Source organism: Bos javanicus, chromosome 13 (genome assembly GCF_032452875.1).
Source record: "Bos javanicus breed banteng chromosome 13, ARS-OSU_banteng_1.0, whole genome shotgun sequence".
In the NCBI taxonomy this organism is placed as follows: domain Eukaryota; kingdom Metazoa; phylum Chordata; class Mammalia; order Artiodactyla; family Bovidae; genus Bos; species Bos javanicus.
The window spans coordinates 54,195,105-54,210,130 of NC_083880.1; the positions used below are offsets into that span (position 1 = coordinate 54,195,105).

A 15,026-nucleotide genomic window follows, 5' to 3' on the forward strand; every position below is an offset into this window, starting at 1 on the left:
TTTGGCTGCAGCACACAGCTTTTGAGATCTTTCTTCCCTGACCAGGGATTGAACCTGTGCCCCCTGCAGTGGAAGCACAGAGTCCTAATCACTGGACTAGGGAAATCCCCAAGCCCATGTGGAAATAGTGGGTGCGCCTTCATTGCTTCTGCTCAGGATTTCAAAAGGGTACAATCAAGGTGCCTGTGTGTCCTTCAGGGGCTTGGGGGGATGTATTTGAAGGTCACGTAGTGGTTGGCAGAATCATCTGGGGCTGTAGTACTGAGGTTCCTGCTTTCTCGGTGGCGGATAGCAGGAGCCATGCTCAGCTTTGAGAGGCAACCCATGGTTCCTGACATATGGCCCCTCCCAGGCCTCTCACAACCCGGAAGCTCACTTCTTCAAGGCCAAGAGGGGAACCTCCTGCTCTGGTCTGCAAAGACCAAGTCTTAAATACTACAGACAAATCAAGAGCATGACCGTGCATCACCTTGGTCATGTGCTGTTGGCTACATGTGGCCACAGGTTCCTTCTGCCCTCAAGGGGAAAGGTTATTCCAGGGCATGACTCCTTGGAGGACTCCTCAGACTGTGTCCACGAGGAGCTGAGATTGAAACAAAAACACCGGTAGACCAGCCTTGCCGGTTGGCATTGGCACTTGGGCCTGGCCAGAGTGAAGAGATTGCTCACTTGTTTTTTAGGAGAAAAGATTATACTGAGAGCAACGCCTACTCTAGGCTCCATCTAAGAAGAGATAAAAGTGAGCTCCATAAAGAGCTTTGGGGGGAACAAAACTGGAAGCTGAATCTTATCAAGTGTAGGGTCTTGGGAGGCACTTTGGGGTTCCCAGATTGACACAAACAAAGCATGAAAACAAGCCCACCAAAATCCAGTAATGGAATGGCTGCTAAAATGAGAACCAACAGTATTCCAAGGAAGGTAACAGAATCCAGAGTCTTTACAGAATGTTCATTATTCAGCCAAAAATCAGTTCAGTTCACTCAGTCGTGTCCGACTCTTTGTGACCCCAAGGACTGCAGCATGCCAGGCTTCCCTGTCCATCACCTGGAGCTTGCTCAAATTCATGTCCATCAAGTCGGTAATGCCATCCAACCAGCTCATCCTCTGTCATCCCCTTCTCCTCCTGGCTTCAATCTTTCTCAGTATCAGAATCTTTTCTGATGAGTCAGTTCTTCACATCAGGTTGCCAAAGTATTGGAGCTTCAGCTTCAGCATCAGTCCATCCAATGAATATTCAGGACTGATTTCCTTTAGGATTGACTGCTTTGATCTCCTTGCAGTCCAAGGGACTCTAAGAGTCTTCAAAAGCATCAATTCTTCAGCGTTCAGCCTTCTTTATGGTCCAACTCTCATATCCATACATGACCACTGGAAAAACCATAGCTTTGACTAGATGGACCTTTGTTGGCAAAGTAATGTCTCTGCTTTTTAATATGTTTTCTAGGTTGATCATAGCTTTTCTTCCAAGGAGCGAGCGTCTTTTCATTTCACAGCTGCTGTCACCATCTTCAGTGATTTTGGAGCCCAAGAACATAAAGTCTGCCACTGTTTCCACTGGTTCCCCATCTGTTTGTCATAAAGTGATGGGACCGGATGCCATGATCTTAGTTTTTTGAATGTTGAATTTTAAGCCAACTTTTTCACTCTCATCTTTCACTTTCACCAAGAGGCTCTTTAGTTCCTCTTCGCTTTCTGCCATAAGGGTTGTATCATCTGCATATCTGAGGTTATTGATGTTTCTTCTCCAGGAAATCTTGATTCCAGCCTGTGCTTCATCCAGCCCAGCATTTTGCATGATGTACTCTGCATATAGATTAAATGAGCAGGGTGACAAACAGCCTTGATGTACCACTTTCCTAATTTGAAACCAGTCTGTTGTTCCATGTCTGGTTCTAACTGTTGCTTCTTGACCTGCATACAGATTTCTCAGGAGGCAGGTAAGGTGGTCTGGTAAAAATCACTAGACATGCAAAAAAATAGTAAAATTTCCTCCCTGTCAAGGGAAAACACTAGCTGTCATTTAGTTTTCTCTTGGAGGTAAATTCACCCTTCACTGCCTGCTTTGCAAAAGTGGATCTGCTCACTGAGGAGGAGAAATGCTTACTGTAATTTTGTCCACTGTCACAGAGCAAGTATCAAAGGATGAATTTACCAGCCAGGAGGCAGTATACAAATGACGGGAATAATGTACACACATACACACGGCTCAAAACCCCACCCATGAGGCCTATAGCAGACAGAAATGCTCACACAAGTGGCACGCAGGAGAGGTTCACAGCAGCTTAATTTTCGGCAGCTTAGAACTGGGAACAGAATACTACACAGCAGTGGAAACGGAATGCTACACAGCGGTGAAGAAGCAAACACCTCCCAGATGCAGGAGCACAGGTGCAAGTCACACACGTGGTGGCGGGTGAAAGAGGCCAGAAAAAAGAACAGAAGCTACATGGACCATTCACGCAAAGCTTAAGAGCCAGCAAAGTGGTGTCTGGCAGGAGAAGCCCAAGTCAGGGTGCTTTTGAGGGCACAACAGAGTGTTCTATTTCCTGACCTGGTGGTCAAGCACAACTATGCTTCGTGCAGTTTCTCTAAGTGGTTCAAGGACAGGCTGGAGCCCTGTCTCCCTCAGTGCCCAGTCCTTCCCCTGTCCTCCTGCATCAGTCATTCTAACATCTCCTGAGGCCCCCAGCTCCCTAGGCAGGTTATTCCCAACTGTGCAATTGAGGGGAGCTCTATTCAAAAGCAGAAAACCAGGGCCCCAGGGTTGCTAAGGAGCTTCCTGTTCCCCAGGGAAATTTCTGAACCTGGGAGTGGGAGGCTGGCTTAGGGCTGAGACCTCTCCCTCCCCCACACCAGGGCAGGGGTCCATGGTAACCCATCCAGGTGTGAAAGGAGTCCATGACACAGCACATGCCCACCTGGGCCCAGAGAACACTGGCCATGAGGGGTCGTCGGGCCTGCAGACCCTCCCCTGGTTCTCCCTGTGTCCCTGGCCCATAGCAGGGCTGCGCCTTCTTAACCCAAGATCTTTGGGTTAAGATCTGGCTGATCTCTCCATCTCTCTGTTGGCCTCCCAACCTGCAGTGAACTGAATGGGGGGACCTGGCCACTCCCTCTTGCTAGCACCAAGCTGGATCGCCGCCCCTTCGCAGTGGCCCAGAGCCAGGGGCCCAGCCCACCGGAACCCCTCTTCTGTTTCCCCGAAGCACGGGTGCTGCTCTAGTGCAGGCGGGGCCGCCAGGGTTCCTGGGGAGTGAGGGCTTGTGGGGAGGAGTCTGAGGGCCTGGGGGGAGGAGTCTAAAGACTCCATCACCATGGCTACGGCTCCCTGCTGCTGCCGTTGTAAGGGTGGGCGGATAGCTCCCTTGGCCCCAGTGTGGGTGGGGGCGGGGCGGGCTGGCTGCCCTCCCCCTCTATAAGGGATGGTGTCTCCCTCTCTAAGCTGTTCTGGCTGACTCAGGTCAGTCCCATCCTCCCAGACACGCTCGGTTTGGCAGGTGACGTGTTTGGGGGCCTGCATCGCCCAGCAAGTCACCCCGACTCCCCCCCCACCCGCCGCCCCCTTTCTTTCAGTAGGCCCGGAGACCCAGCCCAGGGCTGGCAGGCTGGTGGGGCCTCGGCGGTCTTGGGCTCTTGCTGGCGTACACGTGCCCTGGCCCCGCCCCTTGTCTGATTAGGGGCCGTGACTTTGCTCTTCTGCGGGGAGCTGGTTGCCAAGAACGCCTCCTCACCATGGAGACACTTAATTTGCGGCCTCGAGGGCAGCTCGGTCCCCTGAGTGCCCGGCCTGAAGAGCTGGGGGGCGGGGGAACGTGTCTCCGAGGCCGTCCAGGGTCCCACGGCCCAGCTAGATTGGGAGACAGGTGCGACTGACCCCGCACATGAGGATGCTCACCGATGCCCAGGGGGCAGAGGGCAGCCAGTGTAGCCCAAGCGCAGGGGGTGAAGTCGTTCTGAGACACCGCGCGGCCCTCCCTCTCCTTGCCCCGCCCAGGCCGCTATTCGCGACCATCACCCGGGTGGTCGTCCCCACCTGTTGAGGCCGCGGCCCCCCAGGAAGGCGCACCGCACAGGTGGAATGCTCTGCATTTGCAGGTTATTATTAGCCCGGCGGTGACATCACCCGCAGCCAATGGGAGGCGGGTTTATTTCCAGGGCTGACAGCTTGATAACGGTTAATTTTAGCTGGATCTTCTTTCCCCGGTGAAAACCCCGCCTGCCAAAGAGGGGGCTGCGTGTGTCGCCCCAAACAGCTCACTGGGCCTGGGAGGTGGGGGGGGTTGAAGAGGCAGGGCCTGTACCCCTCCCTCTGCCTGCTCCCCAGAAGTTGCCTTGGGAGGCAGCACCAACCTCCTTAGCTGGAGCCCCTTCCTTGCTCCCCCCCACCCATAACCTTGGCTGCTCCTGGGGGCCACAGTGACCAAGAGCTCAGATGTGGGAAAGGGAGGCTACGGGGGCGGAGCCTGACTTGGGAGGAGCAGAGCACAGGTGGGACCTGGATGGGCTTATCCAGAAGCAGCACTGACCTGGCTCAGGTCTTCCAAGCCATCTGCAAGCTCTGCCCTCCTTGCTGTGTGACCTCAGGCACTGTGCTTTGCCTCTCTGTGCCCAGTTGATTCTTGATCCATGGACCCTCAGGCTGCCTGGGAGCCCTACCATGCAAGGCTGGGTGGCTGTGGCTGTCTAGTACATCATGTAGTGTTTAGTACTGCTTAGTATTTTGTGGTTATTCAGTACTAGTCAGTGATTAGTAGTTATTCAGTACTATTCCATGGTTATTAAGTATGAATCAGTAGTTAGTAGGCATTAAACACTATGCAATAGTTAGCAGCTGTTTGCCAGTGAGTTGTGCCATGCAGTGGTTAGTGCTCCACTCTGCCGCTGGGTGTTATTTAGCATCATACCTCCCTGTGTCTCACTACTGTGTGAGCACAGACGCTGAATCTCCACGGGCTCCCAGGGCTCTGCAGGTAGTATGGCTGAGGACACAGAGGCCTCTTGGAGAAGCCACTGGAGACCCCTCCCCAGGGTCAGCCAGCAGACCCTTGGGAAGGATGCTGCCTTCCAGCAGCGGTGGCCACTGCTCCTAGCAGGACAGGGTTCCAGCACCGGCTGGCCCCTGGCACGGGCACCCCAGTGCGGTTTGGTGCCTGCCAGCTGACAGCTGTGGGTGAGCCTGAAGCAGAGAGGCATGGACCTGTGTGGGGGTGTCTGATAAACACCCTCTGAGGTTGCAGGCAGCTGGAGGTCCCCTGGAGGAAGTTGGGGGTGGTGTTCACAGGGACCTGGGCCTCCTGCCCTGTTTGTCCCATCCCAGCCTTGGCCAGTCACAGAGTCTCCCAGATGCCGCCTAACCTTCAGCAGGACGGGACACCTTAAGCCTAGAGACCAGCTCAGCTGGGCGGGCTGGGCTGCGCTTTCCCTGCAGGCGTTTATTTTTAATTCCTGGCTCCTGTTTGATGGAATCAGCAGCGCGAGGAAGTGCCGGGTCACTTGCCAACCATTGCCTACCCGAGGACACAGGGACAGCATGACAGAAGGGCCCCTTCCCCCCCCGCCACCACCCCCGAGAAACACTCACTGCGGGCAAGGAAGACCTGCTTGGCCCCCAGCCCATCTCTACTTCCTATCTGTACTTCCTGGCCTGCCGGGGGGTCCCATCGCTGGGGGCTCCTCGTGGGCACTGCCCCATCATAAGGTGCTGAGCCCTGGGCCTCTGCTCCCACCACACGTTTCTGAGACCCTGCCTGACCTTCTCCCAGACCCAACCCTAACCTGAGTGTCCTCAGGATGTGAGGGAGATGGGAGAGATGGCCATGGGGAAACGTGATCATGGGTGAGCTGACAAGGTCGGGGGTCCCTAGAAGGGGCTGTGACTGTGGTCTTCACTCACTCCTCCCCCTCCCTGAAACCCATTTTGGTCATTGCCCTGGTCTGTGACCACCCCACTTCCCTGCGGCCTGGCACTCTGACCCCGCCAGGGCCACGGCCCGGGACTCTCTTTGGGAGCCCTGTTTTCGTGTCAGCTCTGTGTCCTTAGGAACCCTGCCCATGTATGCAGACCAGGACAGCCCTTGAAGGTCTCAGTGGGCTCTGGGGGACAGACTTCAAGTGTACCCTCCTCAAAGAGGGGTCCAGGGTGGAGAACAGTTCTTTCCAGGGGCCTCAGAAGCTGGTAGTGAAGCCTTAGGCCACTTGGCCAAGCTGAGGGGACCCTGGAGGCCACAGTTCCAAGGTCACAGGGAACCATGGGGCCCAGTAGGGAGAAGCCTGGCTTTGGGGGCCTGCTGGGGCACGCCTCTGTGGCAAGCATGTGGGGGCACGGGGCCAGATTCTAGAGTCCCACCAGGGGGGCCTGCACCCCTTAGGCCATCCTGGGGAGACACCTCAGAACACAGGTCCATTGTAAACCAGGGGCAGACGCTACAGCCACCCAGACCCCGGCCTCAGCACCCACCCTCGACCTGGTGCGCTCCCACCCTGCCCCCGCCTGCCGGGTCCCTGAGGTCTGGGCCCGTCCCTGGGACCTCCTCTTATGATCCGAATGTCTTCCTGTCTTGTGCTTGGCGCACCCATCCTCTCCCTGCGGGCCTGAGCCTGGCGTTTCAGTCTGGCTTTATCTGTCCTCTGCCTCTAGCTCTTTCTCTCCTGGTCCCTCTCTCCATCTCCGCCCTCCCTCTTTTCTGCTTCCCTCTCCCCGTCTCGTCGCGGTTCTCCGCCGCCTCCGCCTGTTTTTCTCTCGCAGCTTGCGCTCCCTCCGGGTGCGTCTCGTCTTCGCCTTTGTAGCTCGCTCCCTCGCCGCATCCTCCTCTCGCGTCCCTGTCGCGCTCGCGCGCGCCCGCGGACCCTGCATCCCTCGCGTCCCCGCCCCCGGCCCCGCCCGCGCCGGTACCGCATTGCCGTACTGCAGGGGCGCGGTGCACTGCGCCTGCTCGGGCGATAGGTGGACCCCCCTCCTGGAGAGATAAAACCGCCGGCGCCGGCACCGCCAGTCCCTCTGGCTGAGACCTCGGCTCTGGGTAAGGACGCTGGGCCTCCGGGTCCCCATCCCCGCCCCCAGCTTTCCGCAGAGGGTCCCTTCCCCGGGGACCAGTCCTGGGGGCACCGGCTCCTGGCGAGGCTGCGCTCCTCCCTGCGGAGATCTGCCGCCCTCCCAGCGCGCCCGCACCGGCACCGGGGTCAGTCCCCGGGGCGGCCCTGGGTGGGGTGGGGGCACCGTGGTATCGCTTGTTTACGCGGCGGCTGAGGCGGGGACGACTCTCCTGGACAGTGGCGATCGACCTGCAGCCGTGACCTTGGGACTGCCTAGGGCCCTGCCGGGTTGAGGAAGGGTCGTCAGTGCTGGGGGCTGGTGAGGGTGGGTGCTGTGGGTACCCGCCATGTAGCGGGAGAGCGGAGGAGGTCAGACCTGAGGGGTCCTTGCCACCCCGCCCCCACCCGCGCTGGCGATGTCCACTTGGTATCTGCACCCTAGGGTGCACCTTTTTCTCCAGCTTTCCCTCCCCCAGCTGCCTGTCACCTCCTGGGCTACCTAGGTTTCTCCATTGACCTCCAAGATGGAGCAGGGGCTGCGACTCTGTGATTAGAGGGGAGGGGGAGGGGATGGCCCCCTGCCCCCAGCAGGCTGAGGGCATCTGTCTGTCATTTGCTGAGCTTGGCTGCTAGGGCCAGATTCACCCTTTGGACAGAGCAGGGACCCCCACCTCCCTGCCCTACTGTCTGCCCCCTGTCCAGATCTGGGCAGGGCCTGAGCTATTCTGGGCCCCTGATCTGGGCACTGCATCACCCTGCCTGAGGTCTCGGCCAGCCTGTCTCCCCGTGCCAGCCTGCCGGGCAGGGATGAGAGGAAGATGGCGCCATCGCTGCTCGAGGAGGGGAGTGGGAAGCCCTGACCATCTCTCCACTGTGACAGCTCAGCGGGGTGTGGGGGGGGGTGCTGGGATTGGGTGCAGTGTCCCAGCCCAAGACTGTGGGTGGGGGAGCAAACACCGGGGACAGGGCATTGGAGAGCTGGGCAGGGTGACTCATCAACAGGCTCCTGACTGGTCATGGGGCTCACCAGCCTGGTCTTTCTCGGTCTCTCCAGAGGGGGGATAACCTCTCTCAGGGGTGGGGGTGGTTTGTAGCCACGACACTCAGACATTTCCAGCTGTTGGGCTCTTTGGGCTTGCTCCTGGGCTCTGCTCAGCTAAATGCAGAGACTTGGCTCTAGCCTCAGGATCTTGTTCTGTGGGGCAGGGTGTGCTCCCAACCTGGGCAGGGCAGTGTCTGCTGGGCTACTCCCGGAGGCCCCCCATCACCTGTGCCCCTGCCTCAACCCACAGACTCACTGCTCAGCTTCCCCTCACCCTGAGCCAGAGCACCCCAGGTCGTGCCAGCCCCTCCCCACGCCCCAGGCAGAATGGGCAAGGAGAAGACCCACATCAACATAGTGGTCATCGGCCACGTGGACTCAGGCAAGTCCACCACGACTGGCCACCTCATCTACAAATGCGGGGGCATCGACAAGAGGACCATCGAGAAGTTTGAGAAGGAGGCGGCCGAGGTGAGCCCTGGGGGAGCTCCCTGCTTTGCCTCCACCGTGAGGCTGGGGTCCCATGTAGCAGCCTGACTGGCACTTCCCTGACCCTGGGGCACGAAGCTCAGATGGTCTCCTCCAGAGCAAGAGGACGTGTATGTCAGAGCATCCAGATGGGAGAGGCGGGGGGTAGGGGAGCAGGGGCACCTCTCTGAGGAAGTGCCTGTGGAGGAGATGGACCAACCTGCTGGACCTGCCCCGGGCCAGGGGGAGGCGCACTTCTCCCAGTACTGGTCACTGTCTCTGAGCCCCACAGTTGGGTTCCTGTAGCCCCGGGGCTGAGTTTGGGGCTGTGGGTGGCGCTGTCCTCGCTTGTCCCAGGGCAGGGTCAGGACTCAGAGTGGCTATTAATAGCCAATTGATGGGCACTCAGCCCATCAGCTCCATTTTCTCGTGCTGGGCTGGGGCAGGCCACTCATCCAGGGTGGCACCCTTTTTTAGGGGTGTCTTTGTCACTTAGTGAGGATGGGAGGGGCCCTGATGGCTGAACCCCCATTTCTGGAGGCTGATCCTCTCAAGTTCTGAGACCCATGTGTGGGAGGTGTCTATGAAGTAGGGGTCTGCTCTCTGTGCCCCCTACCTTCACCCCTGAGCTCTGGGAGAAGCCCCCTGTCCAGGGAAGCTGTGGAGGGTCTCACCTGGATGACTGGTGCCAGGGCTCAGGAGGGGGCGGTTGCTGGCCTGGGCTGAACTCTGTTCTCTGAGGGGGTGGGGGTGCTCTTGGGCCCCAACGCTGTGTCTTTCCTTCCCTGCCGGGCTGGTATTTGGGGGGTGCTGAGGGTGTTCGCAGGGTGTCTGTCTGGGTAGCCTCCCTGGAGGGCAGAGCTCGGTCCTTGCGCAGCCCTGGCAGGGGGTTTTGCCCAGCTGGACAGTGAACACACAGTCCTGACCGCAGCCCTGGCCCTGAGCGTGGGGGGTCTTGCTGTGCACGCGGCGCAGGTGTTGGCAGAGGGTGGCCCGGCTTTGCTTCCCCTGCTCAGGTGAGGCGGGGGTGGGGGGGAGGAGCCTCAGAGCCACTGGGGAGCTTTATCTGTAGAAAGAGCTGGAAAGCCAGGCCCTTCCTTGCGACCTCATCTGATTTCTTTCTTAAAAAAAAAAAAAGAAAAATCACCGAGGGGTTTTTTTGGTTGGACAGTGTGAAGCCCAGTGGTGTCGTCGGCTGACACAGAAATCTATCTGGGGGAGGGGAGACCCTGGCTTCAGATAAAGGGGAGCCCTCAGCCGGGGGAGGGCTTGAAACCGCCCGCGGCTTCTCTCCCAGAGCGGCTTCCAGGCCCTTGCGCCCCCTACTGGTAGATGCTCAGATGGCGCCCGTTGTGACTACAGGAGGCTGGTCTGGGCAGGCAGAGATGAGGTCTGGGTGTCCCCCGTTCCATAGCTGGGTCCAGAGTCCCCGGTCTCGGCAGGAGCGAGGGCCCTCTCCGCTGTGACATGCTGCTCCCACGGCCCAGGGGGACCCGTGACCAGGCCGTTGGGTCCGGGTCCGTCCTGAGCCACGCCCCCGCCCCTCCAGATGGGAAAGGGCTCCTTCAAGTATGCCTGGGTACTGGACAAGCTGAAGGCAGAGCGGGAACGCGGCATCACCATCGACATCTCCCTCTGGAAATTTGAGACCACCAAATACTACATCACCATCATCGACGCCCCAGGCCACCGCGACTTCATCAAGAACATGATCACAGGCACATCCCAGGTGGGCGGGGCTTCGGGGGTCTGGGGGATCTGGAGGTGGGGCAAGGACACCATTTAGGAGACCCTGGGGGCCCTGGAATTGGTGAGCGGTGTTTGGATTTCCTCACCAGGGAATGAGACCCCTCACCTTTGTCACCACTCACCCCTCAAAGAATTGAGTAAGCGCCCCAGCATCTCAGCCAGGCAAGAGTGCCTATAAGGACAGCTGGCCACTGTCAAGGCCGACTTCACAGACAAGTAGACACAGAGGCCAGGATGGGGACACTGAACATAGGCAGAAATGCACCACCTCCCCCCGCCCAGACAATTCAACATTGCCAGGGCATTCATACAGACACACACTGCCTCTAAGGGTGAGACCCCCAGGTTCCATCCCCAGGTGACTGCCCAGGCCCCTGTCCACTGCCCTGAGGGGCCCGAGCTCACCCTGCCTGACCTTCTGGACAGGCGGACTGCGCCGTGCTGATTGTGGCCGCAGGAGTGGGTGAGTTCGAGGCAGGCATCTCCAAGAATGGGCAGACCCGGGAGCACGCGCTGCTGGCCTACACGCTGGGCGTGAAGCAGCTCATCGTGGGGGTGAACAAGATGGACTCCACGGAGCCTGCCTACAGCGAGAAGCGCTATGATGAAATTGTCAAGGAGGTCAGCGCCTACATCAAGAAGATCGGCTACAACCCCGCCACTGTACCCTTCGTGCCCATCTCAGGCTGGCACGGCGACAACATGCTGGAGCCCTCACCCAACGTGAGTGCCCGGCAGTGGCAGGGCTGCTTCCCAAGGGCCCTGGGTCAGGACGAGCACAGATGGCCAGTGGGGGGTCAGGGAGCTGTCCCCAGGCTGCCCTCAGCCCTATGACTGTGGTACTAGCCCTCTGTGGGTGTTGTGCTGGTGGGAACCACAGCATCCTTGGGTACAGGCACTCTGCCCTCAGTTCAGTTTCCCCAGGAGGCTGGCCAAAGCTGCTGCAGCCCCTTCTCTGGCCAGGGACACCCCCAGACTGACACTGTGGGGGCAGTGGCCGCTGGGGCCCAGACTTATCTGCCCACCCCTGGCTGTGGGGTGCATGGGGTGGCGGGAGGTGGGCGCTATGACGGTGCCTTCTTCTTCCTGCCCAGATGCCCTGGTTCAAGGGCTGGAAAGTGGAGAGGAAGGAAGGGAACGCCAGTGGCGTGTCCCTCCTGGAGGCCCTGGACACCATCCTGCCCCCCACACGCCCCACAGACAAGCCCCTGCGTCTGCCACTGCAGGATGTGTACAAGATTGGTGGTGAGTGAGGGCCCCAGGGCCACTACCTGCTGCAGCGCCCCTGCCCACCAGGCCAGCTCTGCCCTCAGACCCCCTCCTGAGAACCGGCCCCAGACCAGGAGCATCCAGGGCCCAGTTATTTCTGCCCCTCCCACCATGCTGCACACTTTCTGGGGGACCACCCATCCACCTATCTCCATCCATCCATCCATCTGTTCATCCATCTATCCCAAGTGTCCAGCCCTATGCCAGCACCAGTGGTACAGGAGACTCATTTATCACCCTCCACCTGGAGGTCCCCATCTTGCAGGAGACACCATCCACTCTAGGAATGAGAAGAGCTGGTCACGCAATGATACAGACCCATAAACAAGTTGAGGTCCACAGCGGGCCATAGTGGGGGACTCCCAGCCAGGAGGCTGTGGCCAGAGATGCTGAAGACCTGGGTGCAGGTGGAGTGTCACACTCACCCAGCACAGAGCACAGCCATCAGCCTCCTTAATGCCACAGGAGCCTCTGCCACAGCCAGGGAAACCAGGCTCGAGCCCCCTGCCCCCTGTCTTGGGGGGTATCACACCCCCACTGTTTGGCCACACGGTGTAAGCAGATCCTGAGAAGTATGGGGGCACCATGCCCCCTTGGGACTCACCCTTGAGATGGCAGCACCAGTGCCAGGCGGGCCACCCTGGGGGGGCTGGTCCACAGCCCGCTTAGTGATGCAGTCTCACAAGGAGGGCCCCTTGCTGCCTCCTCTTGGGTAGAGATGGGGCCTCTCCTGCCTGTGTTCCCTGTGTTCTGGGAACTTGCTTCCTCAGGCCCTTTTTCTCCAGATGGGGCAGGAGAAAGATCTCCACCTCTGTCTGTAGGTTCCAGCGTCTGCCTTGCCCAGGGCTTCCCATCCCCTCGCTCCTACCACATGGCCACTCCCTGCCTGCTAGGGAGGACAGGGCACCCCTGGCCCCAGCCTGCCCTCACAGCTCCCTTCCTCTCGGCCCAGGCATTGGCACTGTGCCCGTGGGCCGAGTGGAGACAGGGATCCTGCGGCCTGGCATGGTGGTGACCTTCGCGCCCGTGAACATCACCACGGAGGTGAAGTCGGTGGAGATGCACCACGAGGCTCTGAGTGAGGCCCTTCCTGGGGACAATGTTGGCTTCAACGTGAAGAACGTGTCAGTCAAGGACATCCGCCGGGGCAACGTGTGTGGGGACAGCAAGTCCGACCCACCCCAGGAAGCTGCCCAGTTCACGTCCCAGGTGGGCAGCCCAGTGGCCAGCGGAGCCAACCCCAGGCAGTACCAGGGCTATCCTCAGCAAGGGGGCTGCTGGGTGCCAGGGAGGACTGAGATCCTCGCTCTGCAGAGCAGGTCCCCAAGGACGGGCAGGGTTGCAGGCAGGAAGAGGGCAGGGTGCTCCTAGCCTCACTGAGGCCCCGCTCTGGTCCTAAAAAGGCTGTTCTCAGTTTACTGCTGGAACAGGCCTGTGGTACTTTGTTTTCTACACGCTTACTGTGCCCTCTTTGGTCACCTCTGTACGTGAGTAGGATTTTTTAATTGGCTTTGCTGAGATATAACTGAAATATGATAATTAAGGTGTAGTTTTGTCATGCCCCTGCCTCTGCTCTGGTGCTGCCCTTTCAAACTATGCCCTTGTCATTGTTTATCTCTTGTGGCCTTTCAGATGCTCAAAGAGGACCTTGGGGTTCAGATCTGGGAGCCTGGATTCTCCCTATTCTGACCTTCCTCCATGGACAGCATCTGGGCCCCAGGGACCTGGGGTGGGCAGAGCCTCCTCCAGCTCAGGGCCCTCTCCTGGTGCCCACCTGGGCATGCCTGATGGCCTCGTGTACCTCTGCCCACAGGTCATCATTCTGAACCACCCTGGGCAGATCAGCGCTGGCTACTCACCAGTCATTGACTGCCACACAGCCCACATCGCCTGCAAGTTTGCTGAACTGAAGGAGAAGATTGACCGGCGCTCTGGCAAGAAGTTGGAGGACAACCCCAAGTCCCTGAAGTCCGGTGATGCAGCCATTGTGGAGATGGTCCCGGGGAAGCCTATGTGTGTGGAGAGCTTCTCCCAGTACCCACCTCTCGGTGAGCTGGCTGATGGGGAAGGGGCAGCCATCAAGTGGCAGCCAGTCTGGGCCAAGGGCAGAGGACTACTGTGGGGGTGGGGTGGATGGAGGGTCCTGGACTTTCCTGTTGCAGCTTAGAGTTTAGAGGAGACCCAGCCTTGGTCTTTGTCTCATGGAGCATAGGTGGCCCCACTGGGTGGGCAGGGGATGGTATCCCCCTCTGCAGATGAAGTCCCCTGGGGACCCACTCCAGGCCCACAATGTGGCAGAGTGAGGACTGACCGCCGGCCTCCAGCTGGTCTGCCCCACCAATACCCCAGGGATGACCCACAGATCTATATCAGAGAGCTGCCTGGCAAGGTTGCTGGCCATCGTCAGAATACCTTAAAGGGTGAACTGTATTCTGCACCAGGCTGCTCTAAGGACTGTTTACATGCCATTTAATTCCCACAACGACGCTTTGGCGGAGTCCCGTATGTGTTATTCCTGCCATCTAAGGAGAAGGGAGCCTAGCACCTCACTGCCCCCTGCCTCCACCCGGGAAACAGTCAAACAGGCTCAGAGAGCTCCGCGCCAGGGTCCCGCCCCAGGGCCGGGGCTGGGGGAGGATGCTGCGGGCGCGAGTGCGCCTGCGCGCTGCATCCGGGCCTGCGCCTCACGCTTCCTCCCCGCAGGCCGCTTCGCCGTGCGCGACATGCGGCAGACAGTGGCCGTGGGCGTCATCAAGAACGTGGAGAAGAAGAGCGGCGGCGCCGGCAAGGTCACCAAGTCGGCGCAGAAGGCACAGAAGGCGGGCAAGTGAAGCGCGGGCGCCCGCGGCGCGACCCTCCCCGGCGGCGCCGCGCCCCGCCCCCGCCCCCACCCCCGGCCCCGTCCCCGGCGCGGCCCCGGCGCCCCGCTCCCCCGCCAGGCGCATGTCTGCACCTCCGCTTGTAAGAGGCTCTCCGTCAGCGACTGGATGCTCGCCATCAAGGTCCAGTGGAAGTTCTTTAAGAGGAAAAGCGTCCCCGCCGCCCCGGCTTCCGCGTCCAGCCTTTGTCACGCTCAGTGCCCGTTTTACCAATAAACTGAGCGACCCCAGAACCTTGTGCGTCTGCTGCTGGGGGGTGGGCGACCTGCCCTGCGTGAGGGCGCTCCTTAGGACCCTTCCTGGCCCTCCACCAAGCTGCCACCGCGTCCAGCTCCCATCACCCCTACTGGCTACGTGCCCAGGCGTACACCCACGCTAACCAGGTGGGCGGTGGGTCGCTGAATTCGGAGTCCAGCTGGTGAGGGGGCTTTGGCGTTCCTCTAGTGGGGGCATCCAGGACAAAGAATGGGTCACTTCAGATCCGCAAAAAGGGGTTGAATGTTTTGGGGGGGTCTCTCTGACAAAGGGATGAGCAGAAGGCTCCTCCTGCACGAGTGATTGTCACACACACCTTGCTCTTCTCCTGG

At 59.5% G+C, this 15,026-nt stretch overlaps 1 protein-coding gene across 1 annotated transcript; it reads left to right on the forward strand.

Moving 5' to 3' along the window:
* The first annotated feature begins 6,930 nt into the window (after positions 1–6,930).
* EEF1A2 (eukaryotic translation elongation factor 1 alpha 2) lies at positions 6,931–14,672 on the forward strand. Its single transcript, XM_061436906.1, has 8 exons — positions 6,931–7,019; positions 8,325–8,545; positions 10,092–10,271; positions 10,718–11,014; positions 11,386–11,536; positions 12,513–12,769; positions 13,374–13,608; positions 14,264–14,672. The coding sequence occupies exons 2-8, from the start codon at positions 8,402–8,404 to the stop codon at positions 14,389–14,391; spliced, it is 1,392 nt and encodes a 463-aa protein (XP_061292890.1). The 5' UTR covers positions 6,931–7,019; positions 8,325–8,401; the 3' UTR covers positions 14,392–14,672.
* Positions 14,673–15,026: the final 354 nt, after the last annotated feature.